Source organism: Dermacentor variabilis, chromosome 6 (genome assembly GCF_050947875.1).
Source record: "Dermacentor variabilis isolate Ectoservices chromosome 6, ASM5094787v1, whole genome shotgun sequence".
Classification (NCBI taxonomy): Eukaryota; Metazoa; Arthropoda; class Arachnida; order Ixodida; family Ixodidae; genus Dermacentor; species Dermacentor variabilis.
Genome location: NC_134573.1, coordinates 141,214,766 through 141,241,705, shown reverse-complemented (window position 1 = coordinate 141,241,705; position 26,940 = coordinate 141,214,766). Strand labels below are relative to the sequence as shown.

Here is a 26,940-nt window from a genome sequence, read left to right as displayed (position 1 = left end):
TACACGGCAGGGCGCCTTTGGAACCAAACGGTCTGCGCTCGTTGTTCCGCAGACTCCGGGTTCATAGTTCTCGCGCCTGGCTCACTGTTTGGCGCTCGAGTTCTCTCTCGCTCTGCCGGCAGCAGCTGCCGCAGACAGGCAGGCGACGCCCGCGTAAACCCTCGCACGCGAATTTTTTCCCGGCCAGTCTGTCTGTCTGCGCCGCAGCCTCAGAGCGCTACGTTATTATTACGGCGTTGGAGAAGAGAGACGGCGCGCGCCATGAGTCAGCGCGCCTTCTGCTCCGGAGGGCGTGCGCGTGACTGTGCGCGCGCTTTTCGAGCAGTCTACACATGCACCGACGTGTGCGGTGTGCCCGAACGAGAGGGAGCGAGCGAGCGCGCATGCGCGAGGAAAGTTACGCAGATGGCGCCGACTGGCAGCCAGTATACGGTTCTGAAGGGGCACGGTCCAGCGAACAGCACGCTTTCGCTTTTTTTTTTTTTTTCGTTGTTGCTTCGTGGTGGGCTGGCGTTGTCGCGGTGGCCGCGCCGTTTCTACGCGTCGCTGCGTCCAGGAGGCGCCTCTTTGTTTAGTTTTGAAGTTCGCGCCGCCATCTTGTGTGCGCGCACTGCTGGACGACGTTCTCTGCGAGCGATCTCCGCGGAACTACTCTGTGATTTAATTAGATCGTGCCTTGGGGGCAACTTCTAATTCTTTCCCCTGGCAAGTAAACTTGTGTTCAACTTTTGTACTTACCCATTTGTTGTATTTGCTGTTATATCGCATTTCCAACCCTTACGTTAGTACTCCTAAAAGGGGGGTGTTTAAGGAAATGACGCAGTGTGGTGTGACGGGTTCTGGTCGGGTGGCTTCCTCCTATGTCTGCCTGTGCCCGCCAGGTGGTCAAAATGAATCTGCAATTGCTCACGGTACGGTATGCTTCGTAATTGGATCGCGGTTTTGGCACGTGAAGCCCTTTCTTTCTTTCATTCAGTCTTTCTTTCTTTCTTTCTTTCTTTCTCTTTTTTTGTGTTTTGGCTCCGTATCGGAAGGGAAGGCCACGCAGACACTGCAAGCCCAACTTCGAGCCTTTAACTGATGTCGCAGTCTGCCCGTGTATTTTTTATGATTGTTATTTTTTTATATATATCCTGCAACTTACGCCCGACAACGCACTTTGCCAAAGTGCAAGAATGAGGTTAGGGCTGGAATATTCGACCGACGTTATTAAATTGAGCGCCCGAAGGAACCGTATAGACCGGCGGAACTGATCGTCCTGCATTGGTCCTCGCGTGCGAGGCGTTGCTTACGCACACACACACGCCACGGCTACCGTGCGGGGAAGTGTGCCAAATGTGCTATGTTCGAAGCACGGCGCGTGGGGGGGGGGGGGGGGGGGAGGTCAGAGGTGCCGTCTGAGTGATCAAAACGAATAGTGAGCGAGAGAAAAGAAAGAGGGGAGACGAAGTAGATGCGATAGCAAAGCAGTCCGCTCATTAGCCCGCGAAATCGCGTGTTGCTTTCCAAGGTTTTCTTTCTTTTTTTCTTTCCGCGTTGATTAAGCGCCCCGGCTTCGGCGAAAAGGCGCCGTGCGCGTGAGTGCAGGCGCACTTCTCTCCGGAGCTCCCGGTTGCCTGAAGTGAGTGTAGTGGATATCGTCGTTTATTATGGAAAACAACTCGCTTGCGTGATGTTCTCCCCGATCGCGTACGCACACGTACACACACACACACACGCCGCGTGGAACGGCGCCAAGCGAAATCGCCATTCCGCCTCCTCGCCTGTCCTGCGTCGCTTGATTGTCGCGAGCGGGTATAGTGTGTTGTTGGGATCTCTTTGTTTTTTGTTTTGTCTCATCGTTAGTACGTCGATGAGCAAACGGGTACCGATACCCTGTCTCGGCAATTAGGGGCAGTGCAGTGAAAACCTACGGGTCGCGTCAGCCAACCGCGGAATCAAATCAAGTTTTATTTTTCCAGTAAAAAAAAATGCTGAATGGCCATTTTGGGCTAAAGGCTGCTTAAGTAGCTTGAGTGTGGCTCAAAAGTCCTTGCATGGCAGTAGCGGGGAACTTATTCACGAAAAGCAGTTCATGTAAACGCGTAAAACGGTCTACGTGAACATGCGCGAAATGCATTACGGATCGCACCAGACACTGTCGAATATCGCAGTGATCACCAATGACAAAGAGAACCGAAAGAAACCGGGCCAATCCGCTTTACGCCACTAATCTCTCCATCCACGCGAAGTCGACTGAATGGACGGAAGCATTAGCAGCCAGTCAGGGAAGGATTAGCAGCGCACAATGGGCGACGCTAATCCTCTTCCTTTCTCTGAAACACGCAATATGCTCTCGTTATTGATTGGCTCATACGAGCCACGTAGGCTTCGATGCACTGCACAGAATTAGCGAGACGGTGCCATCTTGCGTGCAAGAACCCTCGTTGCCGGCCGTGTTTCGTATGGCGATTACGTTCATTTGTTATCGTGGTGACGTCAACGGAAAGCATGTTGTTCAGACATTTTGTTTCCTCCTTCATTTGCTCGTTCTCGCCCAAATCCCCAGTTTTGACTGCCGAAATTTCCGCGCGTAACAGAAAAATCTTCGCCTGGGCGACGTCGTTGTTCTTTCGTCAGCCTGGATTGGCGGACTACGCACCTACGTCTAGGCGCTTTCCGATGTTCTTGCCCTTTGCTTCATACGGTAAATGCCGAGCGAAAGTGAAATATGAACATCTGAAGGAAATGGGAGCTTGGCAGTTCATGCATCTTTGTTTTTCTCTTTTTGCGAGTCTCGCGCGATCGTGCATGTTTCTTTATTATTTTGTTTTAGTCCTCCTCTTCCACGCTTGTGTATGTACTCTTCAGCGCGGACGTAAGTTTCGCGCAGCGAAAATTTGGGAATGACGATGTTGAAGAGGCGCCACCGTTCTGAGATGCGTGTTCAGGGGGGGAGATGAAATGGCACACCCGCCGCGAATTTGCTCACTATTCCTCTCGCCGACGAAAACAAAATCACTTCTGCGGAAATCTTGCCATCCGCGTGCGACCGTTGTAAAAACCGCGCGACCGCGAAGGCTGCTGAAGGACGAGAGACTCCGGTCGCTAAGTTAGCGGGGGTTGGGAGGGAAAGGGGGAGGGCGGAGTTGTGGGCCTTCGTGGAATCGGCGAGTCTTCGATGCGTATATAATGTGTGGGTCGCTGTGAGGCTTGCAGCTAGCTATAGGGGTAGGTATCCTCGCGACATACAGAGATGATCTATCCCTATCCTTTCCATCCTGGTCTCGCTTGTGTGTGTCTTTTTGCACCCTCACACGCACGAGAATCGCTGACGCCGGCCTTGTCGTGCCAACACCCGAGTCTACATTATATAAGCTGATGTTCATATATAAGCTGATGTTATATAAGCTGATGTTCGCCCCCCTTTGTCGGCGTTCGCCGCGTGCCAGCCTGTAAAGTCCCGTGCGTGTCCGTGGTACAGATTGCGGCTAAATGCACGCGACAGCAGGCCTTTACAACGCCGCCTGCGTGTTTTCCCTTTGCCTCTCTGATCTTACTCTCGCGGGCACTGATTGTTTTTTCTTTTCTTTTTTCTTTCTTTTTTTCTGCACGCTCGCTCGCGCGTCATCTTCCGAGTCCTGTTTACGAGCTGTCGTCCTCTTGAGGCCACTACGTAATTAATGGCGACCGCTGCCCCGCCGGTTCGTTGATGAAGTCGGACGTAGTGGTATTTCACCCCGACAGCCCCTTTCTTTCTTTCTTTCTTTCTTTCTTTCTTTCTTTCTTTCTTTCTTTCTTTCTTTCTTTCTTTCCACGCCCTTCGTGGGCACGGCAGACCACTAGCGCTGCTGTGTCGTGTCCGCACGTCAGGCCAGCGCCACATTGAATGACATCGTATGGCGCAGCGGAATGAGTTTTGCCGCGATAGGCATCTGGGCAAGGCGACGCGGTCCGCATATCGATTTCTGCGCCCGGAGACGGGACTTAATGAGCTCGCGCAGCGCGTGTATTATAGCGTGGCTGCGCGTTTGGTGTCGTCGCCTCCGAGACCTTGGTCGCGCTTTTCTTAGCTTTCGAAGTCCGTGTACATTGCGAACCGGCTGGCGCGCTGAGTTTCGCCGGACCCCTTGTCTTGGAGGACTGCCTTTATATAAAATGTGCGGGGTTATTTTGCCTCCCGCTTGTGGAGAGATGCATGTTCTTGCGAACTTCGTTAATGCGTGCCTGCCTATTTATTTCTTTTTTTTTTAGATATGTGTCTCAATTCGGTGTGCGTTTCTCGAAAACAGGCTCAACAGCTATTGTGTCCCTCCTGTCGCTCTTAAAACGCAGTAGTTGCAGTAACACCACGCACTGCACGGAACAAACGCAAAAAGGCCAAGAATCGCTGCATATACGTTCGCGAGCGATAAGAACGCGCAGTGGACCTTAGTTTGGTGCGTTGTATGTATACGCTTCGGTGGTATTTCTCCTTAGCACTGCATTCGATGTTTCAGAGACTCGCGACGCTGTAACGTTTACAAGGATGCGCAAAATCATCGTTTACCATGGCTCCTTGTTACTGTAAATTAGCGTATCTCACTTCGCTGCTATACGTGCGCTGTGTCTCAAAAGGGCAATGTAGCGAAGGAAAATACCCAGTGACGTCTCTCTCGCTCCTAAAACACGCGCGCAAACACGCACTTTCTCTCTCGCTCGCTCGTTCATTGTCACTCACCCTGACTGTCGGTCATCTGTTGAATTCCCGGCTGTGACGCCCGCCGCAACTTCTAGGTTTTTTTTCTTGTTTTCTTTTTTTTTTGTGGATAGCGGAATGCGATCTGGAGTTTTTGGTGTATCGATATAAGAGGCCATCCTGCATAAGCGTATAGCACCAAACGACCCGTGTAGGTTAGCGGTATCCTATATAGCACTGACCTTGGTTAACCACACGTTCTGTCTCGTTCGCGCATTCAAACGGAAGACATTGGTAGGAGAGGATTGAGAGGGGACGGGAAGGCGGGACGGAGGCGGGTGATTTTGATGCGACACTGTGCTTTTAGCCCAGGAACTGCACCGCACACCAAAGCTGCGCTCGCGTGAGCGAAGTTATATCAGGAAGCCGAGTTCTAAGGAAAAAGACGCACGGGAAGGTCTGCGGGGGCAGCGCTTATGAAACAGCGCGGTAAATTGTAGCACGTGGAACGTCTTTTATAATGAGGAGGGGGAAGCGCGTGTTCCTTTATTTATCTACATTTCTCTCTCTCTCTCTTTCCTTTTTTTCCTCCGAGGCGAGCTGTGATGGTATTCTTTTGTTTGCGCCTGTAGAGAGAGAGAGAGAGAGAGAGAGAGAGAGAGAGAGAGAGAGAAAAAAAGAATTGCCGTTCTCCGTTGCATCGTTAGCGAAAGCTGTCAAAACGCCAGGAGAGTGGCTGTGCCCTGTGACGTGAGGTATGTGAGGGAGTCGCGAGCATAAGCTGGGAGAGAAGACGCGCTGCGTCCGCGGAACGGAAGTCGTTCAGACGGGGCCTCGTCGGCACTGGCTCTTTCCAAGGGTAAACGGAATGAAAACGAAGATAAAATGGGTGGACCGAAGCCTGCGCCACGTGCTGCGAGCACGTCTTATAGCAAAAGGCTACAGCGGTAATCATGACCGTGCGGAGAACCACTGCGCCCGCATTCTTTCTGAGGGGACATGCAGATCTCTGTCTGTCTGTCTGTCTGTCTGTCTGTCTGTCTTGTCTGTCTTGTCTGTCTTGTCTGTCTTGTCTGTCTGTCTGTCTGTCTGTCTGTCTGTCTGTCTGTCTTGTCTGTCTTGTCTGTCTGTCTGTCTGTCTGTCTGTCTGTCTGTCTGTCTGTCTGTCTGTCTGTCTGTCTGTCTTGTCTGTCTTGTCTGTCTGTCTGTCTGTCTGTCTGTCTGTCTTGTCTGTCTTGTCTGTCTTGTCTGTCTGTCTGTCTGTCTGTCTGTCTGTCTGTCTGTCTGTCTTGTCTGTCTTGTCTGTCTTGTCTGTCTTGTCTGTCTTGTCTGTCTGTCTGTCTGTCTGTCTTGTCTGTCTGTCTGTCTGTCTGTCTGTCTGTCTGTCTGTCTGTCTGTCTGTCTGTCTGTCTGTCTAATCTCGTTTTCGCGGGACTTTAATGCGTTACGTGAATGAGATAACGACACCTAACTAAACTGCAAATAAGCACACACAAAAAGCTAAGCGCGCCCCATCTGCTTTCGAACCCGGGAGGTCAAAAAACTGTCGCTCAGCTTTGGTCCCGAGACCGTCGATCTCCTGTCCATTTGTATGCGTGGCGACGGTAACAGAGGCGCCATCGCCTTTTACGGCGACCTTTTATTTTCGTTTATTCTTCTTTCCACGTACGCTAGCCTTAACGAAAACAGATTACCTCTCCGTTTTTTCCCGACAGGGGCGTTGTTCTGTCAGGCGGGCTCCAGCCCGACTAATTATCGAAAACAAAACGAAAAACATTTTGTAAGAAAAAAAAAATAAAGGAATGAAGACACGAGTAAGTCGGGGTGACAGCCAATGGGACATTAGAGCCGGGCAAGCGACGAGCGTGCGTGGGAGGCGGCGGTCACCAAACGATGAAAAACGACGCCCCGAAATCCCGCTGCAGGACGTGTGCCGTATACCTATAGAATGTGCGGTCGCCTCTGTTCACCTCTGAAGCGGAGCTTAAACTTCCTTTCCTAACCCGCACGCAAGGTCCCTTCCAAGTCCCGCCTTGCTGGTTGGGCTTCAACCGTCTTCCCTTTCCAGTCCCCCCCCCCTCTCTCCTTTCATTTCTTTTTTTTTATATTCAGTGCTCTCTACCTTTGTTTTTCTCTCTCCGTTCTTTTCTTGTCGCGATGTGCGGCTTTATTCGTGGCTACGCGTGCTCGTAGCGGGCGTGCCTGCGTGGAATCCTTTTAACGTCGCCGGATGACGTCGTGTGTGTGGCGAGACACTTGTGGAGGTAGTGTCATTTGTTATTTAACGCTGACGCTGGGCGCTCGCTGGGTCGCAAAACCCTAAAAGAGCTCTCGTGGTGGGTCGAGCGCGCGATTCTTCCCTTCTTCTACGTGCGCGCCCGATAGCTTGGGACACTGCTACGAAAGGCCGCAAGGCATGAGAACATGTGCCTCACTTTAAAAAATAAATTAAAAAGAGAATATATATATATATATATATATATATATATATATATATATATATATATATATATATATATATCATCAGCCTATCTTTAGGTCCACTGGGCAGGACGAATGCCTGTCTCTCTCCCAGCGATCTCCAATTACTCTGTCTTGCGCTGGCTGATTTCGACTTGCGCCTGCAGATCTCCGTTTTTCATCACCCCAATAATTTTCTGGCACGCCAGGAATAACTTTAGTCGGTGTTTGGAATCGCACCGCTGGTACGATCTGTTGGGAACTCGGCGCTGACGCCCGTGGTTGTACCTGGGTCGCAAGCCCCAAGGGTAGCGTTGGCCTGGCGGCCTGGGGTACAACTGGAAGCATCCGAAGGTCCCGGCAAAGCATGAGTCGACTGGTAACAACAAAACAACTGGTTTATTTTAACATCGCAAAGAGTTGGCGGTCAGGTTGACCGAAGTAGAGAGACGGGAGAGCACTTTACTCAGCAGAAGAAATCGGAGCCCTCCTTTTGGCGTCCGGGGGCAGCTGTTTTTATACTCTCGCAGTTGAGGGCAAGAAGGAACCCCTCAAAAGACGAGCACGTGAATGTACAATGGGCTAATGGTGACGCACACTGTCGTAGCGATGCCGTAGCACCATGTCGAGCACGATCTCGTAGCACCCTGTTGTAGCGCTGCCGTAGCACCATGTCGAGCACGATCTCGTAGCACCCTATTGTAGCGCTGCCGGTCGGGCACAAAGACTGTAATGAGAGGATGATCCCTGCTTTGGCATCGCCTGTTTCGGGCACAATGACTGGAATGACAGGATGATCCCTGCTTTGGCATCGCCTGTTTCGGGCACAATGACTGGAATGAGAGGGTGATCCTTTGCGGTCGCATCGCCGCAGTCGCGCCTGGAAACACCTGCCGATGAGTGTTGCGGCGACGACGATCGGGCCAAAATGTCTGCCGCCCCGCCGCAGTCGCGCCGGCAAAACCACGTGTCGCAGGCGAAACGCAACAGACCGCCCCGCCGGGGGAAGGAGATCCCGATGGACAGGGGACTGCATCCGCTGGCCGGAGGGATGTCGCTCGATGATGCTCATAACCGAAGTCGGGCGTCCCTCGACGTTTCTTGAGCGCAGCGCACAGAGAAGGCCTCGTTCTCTCGTTCAGGTTCGCACGGGACACTGCAAAGTGACTTCGGGAGAGTTCACATTTTTGTTCTCGTTCCCGGCAAGCGTTAGAACTACGCTGAAACTCAACCGCTCAGTCAGCAAGCACGGCACAACCCTCACTAAGCCCTGCCAGGCTCTTTCCCCTTTTTATACCACTGCCTAGTTCCTTACAGTAGTCTAGCATCACTCAGAACGCGTCCACAAATTGAAAAATTGCACTAGAAAGCATATCATCACTTTGAAACACTAAACAAAAGCAATATGTTAAAAAAAATCCTGCCTCAGGAAGAAAAACATCAGTAACAAACAATTTTGAGGCTGATTCCTACGTTAGGGGCTTCGACTTAAGCCATCGGCGTTACCGTTGAGACTCCCCTTTTTGTAACGCACCTCAAAGGAATATTGTTGTAAAGCGAGGCTCCAGCGCAGGAGGCGGCCATTTTTGGGAGAGATGGTCTGCAGCCATTGGAGAGGGCAGTGATCCGTCTCAATGATACACCTCGAGCCGGCTAGATAGCATGACAATTTCTGAACGGCCCACACGAGACACGCACACTCTTTCTCGGTGGCGCTATACGCCTGCTCACGACTGGTCAGCTTACGACTAGCATACAGGACGGGGTGTTCTACTTCTCCATTTTCCCGTTGGCACAGTACAACGCCCATGCCTCGCTCACTAGCATCGCACTGAACAATGAACCCTTTTGTATAGTCTGGCGATCGTAGCACAGGCTGGCTTGTTAGGGCACTCTTTAGGGCGCTAAAAGCTCTTTCCTTTGTCTCGTCCCAGACGACTGTTTGAGGCTCTGTCTTTCTTAGAGCATCCGTCAGGGGAGCCGCGATATCAGAGTACCTAGGGATGTACCTCTGATAGTAGCCGGCGACACCCAAGAACGACCGAATATCGGTCTTGGTGCGCGGTTGCGGAAAGTCTCGCACAGCGGCCACTTTTATTTCAGAGGGGCGGCGACGACCCTGACCAATCACGTGACCGAGGTAGACAACCTCGGCCTGTGCTAACTGGCACTTAGGAGCCTTGACTGTCAAGCCCGCTTCGCGCAGGCGGGTTAGCACTGCCCGCAAGTGTGCCATATGCTCAGACCAGGATGCGGAGAATATCGCTACGTCGTCTAGATACGGTAAAGCGAATTCTTGCTGTCCCCGCAACACTTTATCCATGAGGCTTGAAAAACAGTATGGCGCGTTCTTCAAACCAAAACTCAACACTTTAGGACGGAATGTTCCCATTGGTGAAATGAACGCCGCATACCTACTAGCCTCTTCTGTAAGTGGAACCTGCCAATAACCCCTGACAAGATCTAGGGTGGAAATAAACTGAGCGCTACTAACTTTCTCAAGGCGCTCCTCGATGTTAGGGATCGGATAAATTTGATCCTTAGTGATGGAATTAAGCCTGCGGTAGTCGACGCAAGGACGAGGTTCCTTGCCCGGTACCTCAACTAAAATCAAAGGGGAGGTATAATCACTCTCACCTGCCTCAATAACACCGAGTTGTAGCATTTTCTTTACCTCAGCCTCCATAATATCGTTCTGGCGGGGTGACACCCGATACGCCTTGGATCGTACTGGCTCTGGGGAGGTAAGTTCTATATCATGAGTAAGTACAGAAGTCCTACCAGGCCTCTCAGAGAACAGACCTTGAAACTCTTGTAATAGCTGGTGTAGTTCGGTTTTCTGCTCAGGCGACAGCGGCGCTTTACTGATAAGGTCACTAATGACTTGACCGGTGTCTTCCCTGTTCGTCACTGAGCCTAGTCCCGGAAGCTCGACCGGAAGCTCTTCAGGAACGTTTACCATCATGCACACCACTGCTTCCCTTTGTCTATAAGGTTTGAGCAGATTACAGTGGTAAACTTGCTGTGCTTTCCGCTTTCCTGGCAGACTTACCACGTAGTTAACGTCCGACAGTTTCTGAACAATTCGTGCGGGGCCCTCCCACTGCACGTCTAGTTTGTTGTTTAGCGATGTGCGCAATATCATGACCTCATCGCCAACCTCAAAACGACGGGCCCTGGCTGTCCGATCATAATAAACCTTGGCCCTCTGCTGGGCCTTTGTCATTGCTTCACCTGACAACTCCTGTGCCCTTCTTAAGCGTTCGAGGAGCTTAAGCACGTACTCCACCACGACTGGGTCGTCGCCCCTACCTTCCCATGATTCTCGAAGCATGCGAAGCGGAGATCGAAGCGAGCGACCGTACACCAGTTCAGCTGGCGAAAACCCCGTAGCCGCATGCGGCGCGGTCCTTAAAGCAAACATCACCCCAGGCAGACACAGCTCCCAGTCAGTTCGATGTTCAAAACACAACGCTCTCAACACGCGCTTCATGACGGAGTGGAGCTTCTCAACGGAATTCGACTGTGGGTGGTACACTGAGCTGTGTAACAGCTTTACCCCACACCTTTCGAGAAAAGTTGTCGTCAAAGCGCTAGTAAACACTGTGCCCTGATCTGATTGGATTTCCGCAGGGAAACCAACTCGCGCAAATATGGACAGTAGTGCATTAACTATCTCAACTGAGCTGAGTTCTTTAAGCGGCACTGCTTCAGGGAACTTTGTCGCTGGGCAGATCACAGTCAAAATGTGTCTGTACCCCGTGGCTGTTACCGGCAGAGGTCCCACAGTATCAATAACGAGCCGTCTAAAAGGCTCCGTAATGATAGGTACCAATTTCAACGGCGCCCTCGATTTGTCCCCTGGTTTGCCCACCCGCTGACAAGTGTCACATGTCCTCACGAAATGGTCTGCGTCCCGAAAACACCCTGGCCAATAGTACTCTTGCAAGAGACGGTCCTTAGTTTTCTTAACTCCTAGGTGTCCGGACCACGAACCCCCGTGTGACAAGCGCAACAGATCCTGACGATAGCATTGAGGCACGATCAGCTGATCGAACTCCACTCCTCGGCGGTCTAGATACTTCCGGTACAGGACTCCACCTCTTTCCACAAAACGCGCAGTTTTCCTGGCGATACCTTCTTTGACATTGCAGCGCACGTTTTCCAGGCTGCCATCCTTTTTTTGCTCGGCTATCAAAGCCGACCGGCTGACTTTTAGCAACCTATCAAGTCCGTCTGACGTAGGCGCGATGAGCAAATCAGTAGATAGCTCTTCTAACTTTCCCGAATCGGGATTTTCCTCTCCAGTATCTGGCGCCTTCAACGCTACAGACTCAATTTTATTCTGTTCGGGCGTGCTCTGAATATCAGCTTGCTGCGCCTCTGACCCTCTTTCGTTGTTTGATAACGTCGGCCCCGCAACTACCGCCTTTGCAGCGAGCTCCCGAACCTTCGATCTGGTTAAGGCCTGAACACTAGCTTCACCAAACAAAAGCCCCTTCTCGCGCAGGAGGTGATCGGACCTGTTTGAAAATAGGTACGGGTACTGGGGTGGCAGCATAGATGACACTGCCGCCTCTGTCTCAAGCGTTCCGAAAGGTCCTTCAATAAGCACCTTTGCTACCGGCAGACACACGCTATGAGCTTCCACGGCTTGCTTGATCCACGCGCACTCGCCCGTGAACATATGGGGTTCTACGTAAGACGGGTGAACTACATCCATCGTAGCTGCGGAATCGCGAAGCACTCGGCACTCTTTCCCGTTCACGAGGAGGTCTCGCATGTAAGGCTCGAGAAGCTTCATCTTCTCGTCAGTGCTGCCTATTGAAAAAAACACAACTTTTGGTGTTGTTTCCGGACACTGCGCCGAAAAGTGACCCGGCTTCTGGCACGTATAACAAACGCCCGCTCGCCTCATCTCGAACCGCTTTCTGCGTTCGGCTTCGGCTGCCGCCGTCTCTTTACGTTTGGTCGGACTGCTTTCACTTGCATCCTCACTACGCGTGTTCCCCTTTGCTCTCATGGGTGTGAACTTCGGCCTCTCAAACTTCGAGCCAAATTCACCCTTTTGACCGTCCTTAGCTCCGCGAGCTCGACGCGTCACAAACTCCTCGGCTAGCTCAGCGGCTCTAGCCACCGTACTCACGTCTGGCCTATCCAAGACCCAGTATCGCACGTTCTCCGGTAACCGACTATAAAACTGTTCTAGCCCGAAGCACTGCAGAACTTTATCGTGGTCACCAAACGCTTTCTCTTCTTTGAGCCACTCCTGCATGTTCGACATAAGCCTATACGCAAACTCTGTATATGACTCACTTTTGCCTTTCTCATTTTCCCGAAACTTCCGACGGAACGCCTCCGCAGACAGCCGGTACTTTTTTAGCAGACTCGATTTTACTTTGTCGAAATCCTCTGCTTCCTCTCTATCCAAGCGAGCGACTACGTCGGCCGCCTCGCCGGGTAACAAAGTGAGCAAGCGCTGTGGCCACGTTTCCCGAGAGAACCCCTGCTTCTCGCACGTTCGCTCAAAGTTAACCAGGAACAAACCAATGTCCTCTCCAAGCTTAAACGGCCGCATCAGGTCAGTCATTTTGAACAATACTCGTTCTCCTGCACCGTGTGCCTGACTTCCATTACGAGCGCGTTCCATCTCTACCTCAAGACGCTTCATTTCCAAAGCGTGTTGACGGTCACGCTCTTGTTGCTCTCGCTCTTTCTGTTCTTTACGTTCACGCTCTTCTTTTTCTTTCTGTTCTTTACGTTCACGCTCTTCTCTTTTTGCAGTCTCCCTCTCCTCAATAGTCTCAAGGCATTCCGACAGCTCGTCATCCTCAGCCTCTAACTCAAGAATAGCCTTTAGCAGTTCAGGTTTTCTTAGTTTGTCTGAGACATCCAGACCCAACTCTCTTGCAAGCTCCAACAATTTCGGTTTGCGCAACGACTTCAAATCCATGGCTGCTCTGAATGCTGCTTTCTCTACTGCTTACTATTGTCTTGCCGCAAACTAACCCGGCAGCAACGACAACCACAATTACCAGCTCTGTTTCTAACACTAACAAAAGCCTGGCAAAGCTCAGAAGAAGAAAGTCCCGCACTCACCAAACCTCGCAGGCAGGAATTCCGCGCAGTCGTTCCGCTGCAGGCAACCAGTCGTCACACAGGGCTCGTTGCACTGCTCCCGGATCGTCGTTGAGCTGCTCAGCATACAGTCAACTGCATCTCTTCGCTGCTGGCCTCCGTTGTCGCGATCTCACCGCTGGCAGACAGTTGTTTGAAGTCGGAGGCGATCTCACCGCTGCCAACCAGATGTTTGGAATCGCACCGCTGGTACGATCTGTTGGGAACTCGGCGCTGACGCCCGTGGTTGTACCTGGGTCGCAAGCCCCAAGGGTAGCGTTGGCCTGGCGGCCTGGGGTACAACTGGAAGCATCCGAAGGTCCCGGCAAAGCATGAGTCGACTGGTAACAACAAAACAACTGGTTTATTTTAACATCGCAAAGAGTTGGCGGTCAGGTTGACCGAAGTAGAGAGACGGGAGAGCACTTTACTCAGCAGAAGAAATCGGAGCCCTCCTTTTGGCGTCCGGGGGCAGCTGTTTTTATACTCTCGCAGTTGAGGGCAAGAAGGAACCCCTCAAAAGACGAGCACGTGAATGTACAATGGGCTAATGGTGACGCACACTGTCGTAGCGATGCCGTAGCACCATGTCGAGCACGATCTCGTAGCACCCTGTTGTAGCGCTGCCGTAGCACCATGTCGAGCACGATCTCGTAGCACCCTATTGTAGCGCTGCCGGTCGGGCACAAAGACTGTAATGAGAGGATGATCCCTGCTTTGGCATCGCCTGTTTCGGGCACAATGACTGGAATGAGAGGATGATCCCTGCTTTGGCATCGCCTGTTTCGGGCACAATGACTGGAATGAGAGGATGATCCCTGCTTTGGCATCGCCTGTTTCGGGCACAATGACTGGAATGAGAGGGTGATCCTTTGCGGTCGCATCGCCGCAGTCGCGCCTGGAAACACCTGCCGATGAGTGTTGCGGCGACGACGATCGGGCCAAAATGTCTGCCGCCCCGCCGCAGTCGCGCCGGCAAAACCACGTGTCGCAGGCGAAACGCAACATCGGGAATTGATTGAGGCGCCACCTGTGAGTAACAAGATGTAGCTCGGTGGCCACCCATAGCCCGCTAAAATGTTTCTTATACGTAACTAGTCGATTAAATATAACATATCTGATATTGGGGGTGATTATATTTTTTTAAGCTTCCCTGAATTATTAAAGATCGCCTCTGGCATACAGCAGGATTCTCATCCTTGAGTTGGATTATTCGAAGCGGTGGACAGTAACAGCAACAACAATAGAAACATACGTTCAACTAATTGCCGAAAATTCGCTTATTATTTTTAATTGATTACATTACGGCACATCTGTTACGAATTGTAGCCGGTTAGCTTGCAAGACGTATCCATTCGAAATCAATCTCTAGGATGACACCAGTTTCGAGATATGATTCCTCAAGATGGCGGGACGATATACATGGGCGTTCCAGTTGCTTTTGCGTGTCAATGCATAGAAGATGCGTTTGGTTAAAATAGAAAGTAGAACAACAGTGCATTTTCTCGGCTCGTTCGATGTCGCGTATCTCCAAACTTTACGCGTGTCATTCTGTAAATTCAGTCCAAATGGATACATACGCCTTGTGAACTCGCCGGCTACAGTTCGTAAATTGCAATCTGTACCGTAATCAATTAAGATAATTAACTTGTTTTGTAAATATTTTGAATGTGCGTTTCGATTTCCCGTGAGAGTATAATGCACGCCTCTGTGTATAATCCAGCTCAAGGACTTGAACTGTTTCATCTGCGACAGGCGACTTTCTTTCTTTTTTTTAATTCTAGAAAACTTAAAAATGGTCGCCATGTATACTGAATATGATTGCATGTGTCCCAGGTAACGTTAACGAAGCTGTTCAAATAAAAAAAGAAATTAAGAAACATGGGGCCAGATAAGGTTTTTAGACCTACTACCTACGGGGCTTGGTCGTCATACTTCTGACGACCAGACTACGGTCTTGACATCGTATCTTGCACCATGTTCTTTTTTTGTTGTTCAACCATTTTTTTTTAATTGGTCAGCTTGTCTAAGTTAGCTGGGACGCCCTGTATAATTTGTTCATTTGGTGTTGCTTGCAGTGCGTGTGTCGCCGTTTTTAGTTGTACCTGGAAAGGCGTGATTGATAGCTTACAAGATTTGTTGTGCACGGATGACGCGACAGTCGGCTCCATTCGCTAGCGTATATACTGTGGGCTCACTGTGCATTTGAAATGCTCTACTTCGTTTACATAAAAGGTTACGTATGCCCCTTTCGGGTATCGTTCACTATGTGCATTTAGCGTCTGCTGCTTTTATGGTATATTCGAAGCCAAATTAATGAGTCCAAGAAACAGTTTGTTTGTCAGGATAGCCTATTCACCTAAGTTGGGAAGGGGGTGTGGGTGGGGGCGGCAGGGATAAAAAAAAAAAAAAAACTAAACGAAGCTTCTGTTCCGTTCCGTTTCGTGCCATTCCGTGTTCGGCAAAATCGCGGTGCACCGCTTGTACGGAAAGCTTGACCTGTCTATCCCTCGGTCTCCGCTGTTCTTTCTTTTTTTTTTTTTTATCCGGGAAGTCCCTCCACGCGTCCCGGCAGCCCGGTGTTTGAAGTCCCTGGCGGCGGCGGTGACGTCGTCCCCAGGTCCGCCGCTTGGTCACGTGTACACATGCACGTCTGCTTCTTGGGAAGGAGACAAAAGCGTTCGCTGACGTCGCCGCGCGCGTCAGAGCGTTGATGGCACCGCGCCGATTCTCCGAAGTTGCTAGGCGCACCCTCCTCCTCCTCCTCCCTCCTCCATGTTGACACGTGTTCCTGTGTGTGTACGCGTGCGCCAGGCAAGAGACACGCCAAAATCACTTTGTAAGTGAGAGAATCAACCCACCCATACGTTTCTCGTGAAACCAATGAAGTCGGGTCGAGTCGACTTGGCGGCTCGAAATCCGGTCGGCGCGGTCGATGAAACGCTAGCTGGCTAAGCCGATCCGAGCGAGCGTGGAATCGCGTTCGGAGTCTACCCGCCTGCGAGGGATGGCGAGTTGACTCGCAGCTAAACCCTCTTAGCAAGATGCATGCAAGCGCAGTCGAGTCGGGTTGGGTCAACTCGACTTCCGACTCGATCCGCTCACGTCGAGTTTATGTTAACGAAGCTATAGAGAGAGAAGAGCTATACGCCGCGGAAGTTCAGCTGTTATGGCATCGCATCGCTGAGCTAGATGTCGCGGATTCAATCCCTGCCGCGGCGGTCGCATTTCGATGGCGGGTGGGGGGGGGGGGGGGGGAACTGTAGAAACGCTCGTGTACTTATATTTCGGAACATCTTAATGAACTCCAGGTGGCCAAAATTAATCCGTAGCCCCCCACTGCGGCGTGCTTCATTATTATATCGTGGTTCTAGCACATAAAACTCGACTTTCTCTCTCTCCCTTTTTAAGGGGAAGAGAGAAACGCGCTTGCCGACTCTGTGTAGGAATCGTTAAGGATGTTGTATCGTTACGTCTGGTGGAAATGCCTTTTTTTTTTTCTCGCTTCCCTAACCTGCAGCAGCCGGTACTTTTGTGTTCACTGATGCCCCGCTTTCTCTTTTCTCTTGCTTCTGTCCCAGCCGTGAGGCGCTTTTGTCATTGTGCTCGCCACCGGAATTCTTAGGCCGCCAAGAAGAAGCGAAGACCGGGAGCATGGGGGGAAAGGAGAGAATAGGGCGACCGGGTCTTGTCTGTTTCCTTGTATTTCAGGCGTCCTCGCGTGTCAGCCGCATTCCGTGCTCTGTCGGACACGTCGCGGCCTTGTTTGTCTCGCCACAGCGTGATCGCCCGCCCAGTTTGCCTCTCCCCGGTCTCGGCGTAGTTTTTTCTTGGTTTCTCTCTCTCACTCTCTCCATTAATTTTATTTGTCTTCGCTTCTATGCGTCCAGTTTTTCTTGGCGAGGCGTCGGCATGCGAGTTTTAGCGGCCTTCCGTGAAATTTGGGTCTCCTTAGGCTTTCAGCAGGCGCTTCCTGTTGACCGCCTGTGCAGTGCGCTGTCACTTTTTTTTTCCCGCTTCGGTTTACTTTGTGTGTGTGTGTGTGTGTGTGTGTGTGTGTGTGTGTGTGTGTGTGTGTGTGTGTGTGTGTGTGTGTGTGTGTGCGTGCGTGCGTGCGTGCGTGCGCGCGCGCCATGAAACATGGTTTGTCCGAAGAGAGAAAAAGCTTGGTTTAAAAACGTGCAATTCCGCGTCATTTGGTCACTACTAGTGGGTTTTGTGGGAGTGGAACCGATAGATGCAGTGTGGTAGCGTTTTGTCTGGTTGACCAGAAAGTTGTAGCGTGTCTTGGTAATCGATGGTAATTCTGGCGTTGCGAACGTGAGCTGATGTGATGAAAAATTCATGTATTATTGGTTATAAAAATAACGTAAAAACTTAAACGAGCGCGCGCGCACGCACGCACGCACGCACGCACGCACGCACGCACGCACGCACGCACGCACGCACGCACGCACACACACACACACACACACACACACACACACACACACACACACACACACACACACACACACACAGAGAGAGAGAGAGAGAGAGAGAGAGAGAGAGAGAGAGAGAGAGAGAGAGAGAGAGAGAGAATGTGGCTGGTTGAGTATACAAGCCTATTATGAAACACCCGCGCACAACTAATAAATATCAGTAAGCACTTCGCAAGCTTGACAAGAAGAAGGGTATATCACCAAGTGGAAACAATGGAACGACAGAGACATGGACAAGCATGTAACATAACACAATACCAACAAGTCCAATTCGCCACCTTCGATGATAGGCTAAATACCGCGCAACAAGCGATGCAGAAATGAAAAAAAAAAAGATACAGGCGTAACTTTGACATAAGAAGACGGTATTGACTATGCGTCAGACAGGTAGCTTAAACACGCAGACAGAGAGAGAGAGACTTATATAACGAAAAGGGGGCGCTTCTGGCTCTTTTCAACATACGGCTTCCGTAATACATGTACTGTGTTCAGCTTCTCTAAGGTACGGCAGCGTCTGTTCCTTACTCCATCTAAATATAAAAATATTGTGCGCCTGCGACGTTCTTCATTCGTGCGCGTATAAACCGGGAAATCGTACAACCCAGACCTCCGTACCACCGAAGCATTAATGAGTGCCAGGCGAGGCTCATTCATGGCGTGTGTCGCGCTATAGCACGACACCTAGCTCAGCGCTTCGCAGGTTTCGCTGTCGTCGGGATTGTGTATAGAGGTTGCGGTGCCGTAAAAGGAAAGCTCTGCCGGCTCTTGCGAAGGTTAATTGGGCCGCATATACAAGTTACGGATGCCACCTGCCGCTACTATCGCTGTCAAGGTCGTGTCATGTTTACTTTCTTTCTCTCTTTTTCCCCCACTTCGCCCAGCGTTGCCTAGCGACGGCAGAGAGGGCAAGGTTTACAGTGTAACCTTCGCCGACCTGCCCCTATGTGCTGCAATGCTGCCATCTGCTTCCGCCCGTAACCTGCGGCCTTGACTGTACCACAACTCCGTCTTGCCTACTTCATGTACTGTATGGCGAAGGCTGTCGCTCGCGTTCAGCCAATCAGTAACGAAACCCTGCTGCTTGTTGCTGAGGGCAGGGGTCGCTCATTGTCCGGCACTGATCGTTCCGTGAAGCTTCCGTTCAGACACAGGCGTGAGCATGGTGATCCTGAGGATGGACAGTAGAGGAGCACTTCTATTCTGCTTCTCGGTTGTAGTTGGCTGACGCGATCCCTAACTGTCGCCATGTGTACGGCTTGGAGCTGGTGAAATAGAATGTAGCGTCGTCTGAGTCATGACTGCTCGGGTTGAGTGGCGTGCAGAGATTTAAAAAAAAGATTAGATTCCAAGGTCGGCCATCAAGCTCAGTTTTCCGTCGCCTGTGTATACCGGGCACGCCCTGGTTTTACGTAAAGGAACTCGACGTGCAAAAACCCGGTCACAAGGTTTAGACGCGTATTCAGCGACTTGCGAAACAGAATTTGCAACGATAGGGAAATGCTGTCATCCGTCCCTAGAATATAGTACCAGTGGTAGCACGGAAACTTCAAGGGAAAGCAGAGAAATCCGTATTCAGTTTCCTTTGTAGCTTTGTGCTGTGTTCAGGTGGATGACAATCTTTTTCCTGTTCGCAGAAATTTCTCCGATCTGCGGATTTCCGCGTGATTTATTTGCCGGAATCGGTCGTGTGGATCAGCGTCTAGCCCAAGGAAATATATTTCGTTCGTTCATTCAAAGCACAGCGCTTTGATGTCGTCTCCCTCGAATGTGGCCTGCCAGTATATAGTTTCCGTTTCACTCGGCGTACGACTGTGTGTGAGCCGACGTTCAGTTGTCTGTCGTATACACTGGTGGCTTACTTTTAGATTAAATGCATCATTAGCACTTCGTACAATCGCACCAACTTTGTACTTGGCGCGAATGTTTCCAGGCTAAAACCACTCATTAACGTACGTCTGCACTGCACAGAAGCAGTCGAAATTACGTAACAGAACGAAGTAGCCGCCAACACTCCGCCAAGACTGGCACACAACGCCAGTTTATAACCGCAAATGACAGTGCTTTCTTCCGCGAAACCATTTTGAATCGTCGTAGAATTCGTGCAGTGGCCATTTTTTCCCCATGGTGGTGTTTGAACGACTGCAGCGCCGCATTTTCCTCTGGCGAATGTATGGTGTAAAATTGCTTGCAGCAGGATGGCATGACCTTATGTTATTTGGGCGAGTTGTGGCGGTGGCTAGGCCTGGCCGCATCAACGACGGCCGGCACCGGCGGAGCTCCGTGGTCGCCGATGCGTGAAGGAATTCCTTTCTCCGCCCGGAAAACGCCCCGTCGCTTCTTCTTGTGTGACTCTCTCTCTCTCTCTCTCTCTCTCTCTAGGTCTCGGCGCGTCAAATAGTGCCTATGCGTGGAGCGCTTTACTATATTTTACTATAGTAAAATATAGTAAAGCTAGTAAATATAGTATAAGTACTTTACTATATTTTACAATTACCTTGTAGTTTCGACTTACCGCTGCTTGCCGGGTCAGGTACGTCGCGCATGAAATGTGGTGTGTTCTGGTAGGAAGAACCCCGAACTCTGTTCGACACAGAAGAAAAAAATCGCGGGCACGCTGCGTAATTTCCCGCGGAAACTGTTTTGGGGCGTAGAGCCACAGATGACAGTCGCAATACGGCTTTTCTCGGCGTGGGTCGTACCGAGCTATTTATTGCCTCTGTCGCAGAAAGTCGGCGTTGGGACGCCGAACCCAGAACCTCCGCGTTTTTTGCCTCGCAGTTGCCATTGCCGCGCTTGAAGTTCATATGTTCGGAAGTCTATCCGAGTAATACTGCACGAACGTAGCGATGAGAGCAGACGACGCGATAAGGGATATATGAACGGCATAGGAATCTTTTGTTCCGTCGTCTGCTCTGTTCGCCGTGTTCGACGTAAACCAGCTAGTCCGGCTTAGAGCTCTCATACTATATACGAAATTTCTCCAGTTTGCGCTGGCCGACATTTGTGCGTGCAGCAGGGCAAGCTCCACTCTGGGGCGGTTAACTGACCTTAGACCGAGCTCTCGTGTTGTGTAAAGTTCAGTTACCTCGAAATCGCATCTATGCGCATCCAGTAGCTGTGTTGTATCGGTACACCTGGTTGTGTATCGCTGCCTGTCCTAGCCACGTTTCCTAAGAGAATAGGGTATATGAGAAAGGGGGAGGGGGAGAATGTTGCCGTGAGTGTGTTTAACCATGGATGAAAATAACTGGGAGGAAGCGTTCAAAAACAAGATTGAAAACGAGTAAGGCCGAGCACGTGATCCTCGGGTCAGGGCGCGCCGGTAGGCTTTAATGCACCCGTCCGCAAGCGGAGCAGCCCGAAGAAGTGTACGTGCGCATCAATTAAAGGCTACCGGGAAGCGAACTTTCTCGTTCAATTCGCTGGCAGTCTGTGAGGTTACGTGCTCCGGCCGAAACCGCCCTACGAGAAAAAAAGGCGGACGGAATGCGGCGCGGAGAGTTGGCTTGCCAATGGCACTTGCTGACTTTGTGACGTAGTGCTCTGTCCCTCCTAGTTTATTTCATTCCTCCCTTTGTTGAATGACGTATCTAGTGTGCGAATGCTGCGCGCTGTGCTGCCTTTGTCGTTTTATCGCGTCATGTTGTCCTCGTGCATTCTGTGACATTCCACCCCCCCACCCCCTTACACCAATCGCGTGCCGCAATATCGCCCCTTCGTGTTTGCCGAGCATATGACGCTGCTGCTACGTCTTGTCGGGCGATATATGTCGCTTGCAATCTCTCTGTATTGCCGTCGCCCGTCTGTATCTGCAGACGCCGGTTCTGACGTCGTCGAGTTTGTTGACATCATCCCTGGCGGCTACTACTACTACGACGCTCTCTCTCTTTAGTCGCGTGTGTGTGTGTGTTCTGTCTCGCGGCGTTGTTAGCGTTTAAGCCTTCTGGCCCGTTTGTTTCCCTAACCCGCTTTCTTTTTAACCTTCCCCTCGCTCCCCTTTCCTGAAGCCGCGTGCCACCGGACCGACCGGAAGAAAGTGGGTGAGTGCGCTGCGGCTGCGAGTCGGGACTCACGAATAGGAACAACGCGGGCATCGCGGCGCAGTTGCACAACCCGTGCAGAAGAGGTCGCGAGGGTCAACTCCTGATGACTTTCTTTCTTTCTTTCTTTCTTTCTTTCTTTCTTTCTTTCTTTCTTTCTTTACATCTAGGGACCGCTTTCACGAAGTGCGCATCAACGTAGGAAAATTTTTCTCCATGGTTGACAGGCATGGCTTGACGACCTAAACCCCGTATATTCTCAGACCAGCGTCGACTCGAAGTTCCACTGATAGGCATGGCTTGACAACCTAGCCCCCCCCCCCCCCCCCCCGCCCCCGTATATTCTCAGACCAACGTCGACTCGAAGTTCCACTCCACCGAGTTGAGCACAGCGTCCATCCTTTGACTGAAGAAGATGTGGTACGATTCTGAAGAATTGACGCTGAGTATCAATGAAGCGCAGTGACCAGTCTCCGGGCGGCGCTGGCGTCAACTTGAGTCGAAGTGGAGAGTGTCGTGTGGGGAGAGACGTTCTGCAATATTTGGGTAAGTTACCGCAAATTGGGCAAAGACAACCGACGAAGGGGGAAAAGAGACTCCAGAGACACGCACGTTTTCACGCCACCCTCGAGTGACCGTAATACGATAGCGTTATCGGAGTCGGCACACCCAAGCCTTCGATAGTCGGCGTCGCGACCCGCGTTACAAGCGGTGTCGAAACCCGTGCGATGCTGGTATCGGTCTTTGTTACGAGCTGCGTTATGCCGTGCCTCGCTAGAATACTCCGCTGATCGTTGAGAGCTTTGAATCTGTCGAGATTTTCAGCGATGACGAAAAGGCCACGTGTACCGGCAGACGGAGAAGGTTGTTGTTTCCTGCCGCGAGCGGAGAGACCCGGTGACGTTTTATTCCGCATCCGAGCGTCGTCTGCGGCTATCGTCGCTCATGCAGAATGGGCGTTCGCAGGATAAACGGCGGAGAGCCGGTCAACGACCACTGAGGAGTGCGCGCGCGTGTGACACATCCGTAGTGAAATTGCTTTGAAAGTCCGACACTCGTGACCCGTTGTCGCTTGTATGCAGCAGGAACCTCTATCGTCTGGAACGCGTTCCCGCGGTGAGGACGTGAAAGGCCAGTGGCGTTGAACCCGGATCTGGTGTTATCTTTGTATTAGCGCATAGTGTGTAATTAGAGCATAGTGTGTAAAAAGGCCCATTTAAGCTTCTGTCCTTGGTTGAAAATAGTCGGCCCTGCGTTAGGCTCGTATACGAGGTTTAAGGAGACAAACGCCAAGTCAGTTTGGGCAGCTCAACCTTTTCTTTGAAAGGCCTCTTTCCCAATCTTGACAATATCGTCTACCAGCTCAAAGAAATTGCCCTATGCCTACCCTTTCTTGAATTTTGCGTCCAGACCGCCTCGCCGACACGTCATTGTGACGTCCCTGATGTCGAAAGGTTCTCTCGTATATGGGTCGTTCTAGCGCGGATAATTGTTCTGCAAACCTCCTTGTTTGAATCCTTATCTTCTTCTTTTTTCTTTAAAGAATACAATGTCATCTTTCTCTGTCGATGAACAGTTGTCAAAATCACTGACGTCACGGGAAGCTGGTGCGCGAACTTCGAGTAGGCGTCGCCACCGGTCTTTCGATCGTTCTTGCGCATTTTCTGGCTTTATTAAGGCTGCTCCGTTCATCCCAGTCAGTTTGTCTAACTAGTGAAGCTTAACTTCAATGATCACCTTGACCATCTGCCACTGGACGCTGGCCATGCGCCGCTGGGCACGCCGGTAGCCGTCTTTCACGACATCAGCGCCTCGCGCAGCTTGCATATTAAGTGCGTTTCGCTTGCTCTATCTCCGAAACATGCTCATTTTCTTTCTTGTTTGCTTTTTTTTTTCATTCTTGCGTTTTTGTTTGAATTCAGCGCCCTCTCAACTGTTGCTGCTGCGGCGGCGGCGGAAGTGGGCGTGGCAAGTTTCTTCAACCTCGCACTGCGCGTGCCGCATATCGCGCGTCAGTAGGAACGTCGCAACGACGGCGAGGAGAAACTGAACCCGTCGGTCGTGTTCGATGCTTTTTTGGTGTGAACGAACTCGGCTGCGTTCTTCTTCGAGCGACGGTAGCCGCGACCGTCGCGATGACGCTCTCCCTCTCTTTCTCTCTCTACTGCTTAGATCGCAGGGCTTCTCTCTCCTCTCCCCCCGCCTACAACATCCTTTCCGAGTCCTCGTGCCTTTCATCGTCAGCGCCTGCCTGCTTCTCCCGAGTTTGCCGCCACTTGGGAAAGCGCGCTTCAAGAACGGAAGCGCGCGCACGTTGCTAGCAACGTGGTATATCTTCATTTCCTCTCTCTCTCTCCTTCCGCTCGCGTCCGTGGATTAATTGGCTCCGTGCTCTTCTCGCCTTTAGCGCGTCCGCCCCACGTTGTCCTCATCATCGGTCTCCTAGAAATCGTGCCACATGGCCTTAAGCACTGCGTCGTGCTTCTATATTGACGAGGGAGAAGGTGTAAACCTGAGCAGACACCGAATGGAAGGTACTCGGCGATAGTGTAGCGAACACCTCCTTCGCAGGTCCCTCTCTAGCCTTCTGTTACAGCAGTGAACGAGGTTGTCGCTTTATGGTAGTGCGTGTTAGACGTGCGCTACACGCAACACACTGACAGAACCCTTCCAAACGCAGCACAAGTGAGCTACGTCTTTGTGTTATGCGCGGCGAGTTTCTTGATTGTGAATGTGTCGTTCGTTCTACATAGTTGTTCGTTGTTACGGGAGCGTCCCCGGTATTCTTAAACCAGCAGCGCGGAAGGATGGACTGCGTTGTTTTCTCTTCCACTGCTGCGTGATTTATTTCTCTCGTTCTTACTGCGGAATTTAGTCCTCCTTTTCTTATTCTGCGCCTTACGTAAGAGCGCTGCAGCTGCATTGTGCTCTCAATGCAAGTGGGAAGTGCGTTTCTTTTTCTCGATCCGGTTGTTTGTTATCTTGGCCCCATAAAGGATCCATGTGTCTCACGCCGCTACTCTCCCTACCCCGTGTTCCTCTTTATTTTTTTTTTCTCTCGTCTTCGTGACGTAAGTCAGTCATCGTCGCGCTCATTCTTCTTTTTTTTTTCTTTTTTTTTTCTTTTCCCATTCTCTGCACGCGTCCGCGTCTCGAGGACGGGAGTCACGTGGCATCCTCCTCCTTCTTCCGTGCGAGGCATTTCTGTCGCCGCGACTGCAACAATCGCCTCGGCCAGAGAGAGCGAGAGAGAGAGATACAGAAGGAGCAGCAGCAATGAGCGGCGTTTATAACAACACCACGTCGCCGCCGCAGCGGCAGCAGTTGTTACTACACCTGTAAGCGTACGCGTCTGTGTCAACATCCGCACGCGCAGTGCAGTTTTCGAAAGGGGGTTCTCTCGCCTCCCAACGTTGTGCTTCGCGTGTACACTCCGGCCCATTGTGTGTATATATATATAAGTTCCGTACCGGCAGCCGCCGTGAGACCGGTGTGAGAATACATGGTGTGACGCCGATCGTTGGTCGGCGTTTGTGGTGCGAAAAGAAGAGGCTGCTGCGCCCGCTGAAACGCGTACTCCCAGCACCGACCGAGCCCCACCCTCCCTCCCTGCCCGTACCTTTGTGATCTCTCCTCACCCCTCCCCCTTCCCCGTCGAAACGCTTGGGCGCGCCGTCACTCAACGGCCGTATCGGCGGTATATACGTATAGTACTTCGCGGCACAGCCAGTCAGTCGTCACCCAGTCGGCTTGTCGTCGGTTGCCCGTCCCGCTCCGCTCCTACTCGAGCTCGAAAGCGGACGTACTTACATCTCGGCGAGCCTCTCCCCCTCCCGCTGGCTGGCTGTTCCCTTCCGACCCCGCTGCTGCCATGCCCGGGAGGGCGTGTGTTTAGGGCACGTCGCCGACTCGCCTCGTTCCGTCTGCTGTGCGCGCGAGTGCGTGCGCGCGTGTTGTGCGGTTGTGTCGCGGCGATGTCTCCCTCGGCGGGTCTCGAGCGGCTGCGGCGAACGTGCCACCTCGGCCAGCGGGGCCGCTGGAGCCCGCAGCCCTGCTTGGACGTCGTCGAGAAGTACGCGTTCCCGCTGGCGTCGTCGTTGACGTCGTCGTCGACGTCGTCTTCGAGGCAGCGCGGAGCTTGCCAGCGGAGGCCGTCGCGCCACGCCAGCTTTCCCTTCCCGGCGTCCTCCGCTGGCGTTGTGCTCAGTGAGTGCTTGCGCTTTTTGTTCGGCTAGTCCGACGGGCGTCTTCATCTGACCTTTCTTTTTTGCTTGGATGCGATTGCGTTGTCCCTTCCGTTGGACTAGCTTGGTTCGTATAGTCATGCAGAATGAAAAGAACGCGCGCTAGTTGAGCGAACGAAGGAAGCCTGCATGCGTTTTACTGTGAAACATTGTCTACGAATGGACTTGTGAAGTTGTGGGTTTAACACTCGTTGTAACGTCTGTAGAACTTCATTGTGCTCTTTTGCCGTGGCCGATTTCTAGCCTGCCCCTATACCCTTCTTTCCCACTCTGTCAATTGTAGTTGTACGCATTTTAAAACAAAATAACTAAGCTTTCTGCAAACAACCATTATGAAAGTCTGTAAATGGGCCTGTTAACGGCTGTTTTCTCTGGACTGTAGACTATAAAATGGGGTTCTAGAGACAAATCCGTAGACTTGTCTGTAATTAAGGCTTAGTAATATTGACGCGACGCGCAGTCGAGCTACCGCGCGAAGGGCGTTGACGGAAGTGGACGACCTCGGGTGTCTTTGCTACAGCTGACTGGCGGTTCGTAAGTTTCTCGTTTCCCTCCTCGCCTACTCGCGCTTACTTGCGTCGAGATGGTTGTTTCTTCGATAATGCTTGTTCAGATCGCAGTATGCGCTGTCGGTGTGTTCCCCCTCTTTGCCGAATGCGGCAGAGCTGCTGCTACGTGACCGTTTGAACTTGACGTGCCCTCCGGGCTGAGTGAGGAAAGTGATTCGACCTTTGTGCAGGCTTCATTGTTATGTCACTGCAGTAAACCCCCTTTTCTCTCTCATTTTTTTTTCTTCTTCTCCTGACTCGCTAATTGTTTTACTACTGCAAAGGACATCCGGCGGTTAGTTGGCTTGCGTACGTGTTCTTTTGCATCTTGCCGACGACGGTGGACCTTAGTTGCGAGGTCAGCGTCGCGTGGAAAAGGGGGCTTGCAGTGAG

General features: G+C 51.6%; 1 protein-coding gene across 7 annotated transcripts in view; it reads left to right on the top strand.

Moving 5' to 3' along the window:
* LOC142585349 (cyclin-dependent kinase 16-like) overlaps positions 1 to 26,940 on the top strand; it is a 186,321-nt gene that overhangs the window by 103,911 nt on the left and 55,470 nt on the right. Inside the window, exon 1 of one of the 7 annotated variants that reach the window (XM_075696053.1) lies at positions 25,085 to 25,961. The exons of 5 other annotated variants lie outside the window; for them this stretch is intronic. In XM_075696053.1, coding sequence (XP_075552168.1) covers positions 25,730 to 25,961 — 232 coding nt within the window. In that variant the 5' untranslated portion in view covers positions 25,085 to 25,729. Of the gene's footprint in view, positions 1 to 25,084; positions 25,962 to 26,940 lie in introns of those variants that run through there. One more of the 7 variants, XM_075696058.1, reaches the window with a different exon arrangement.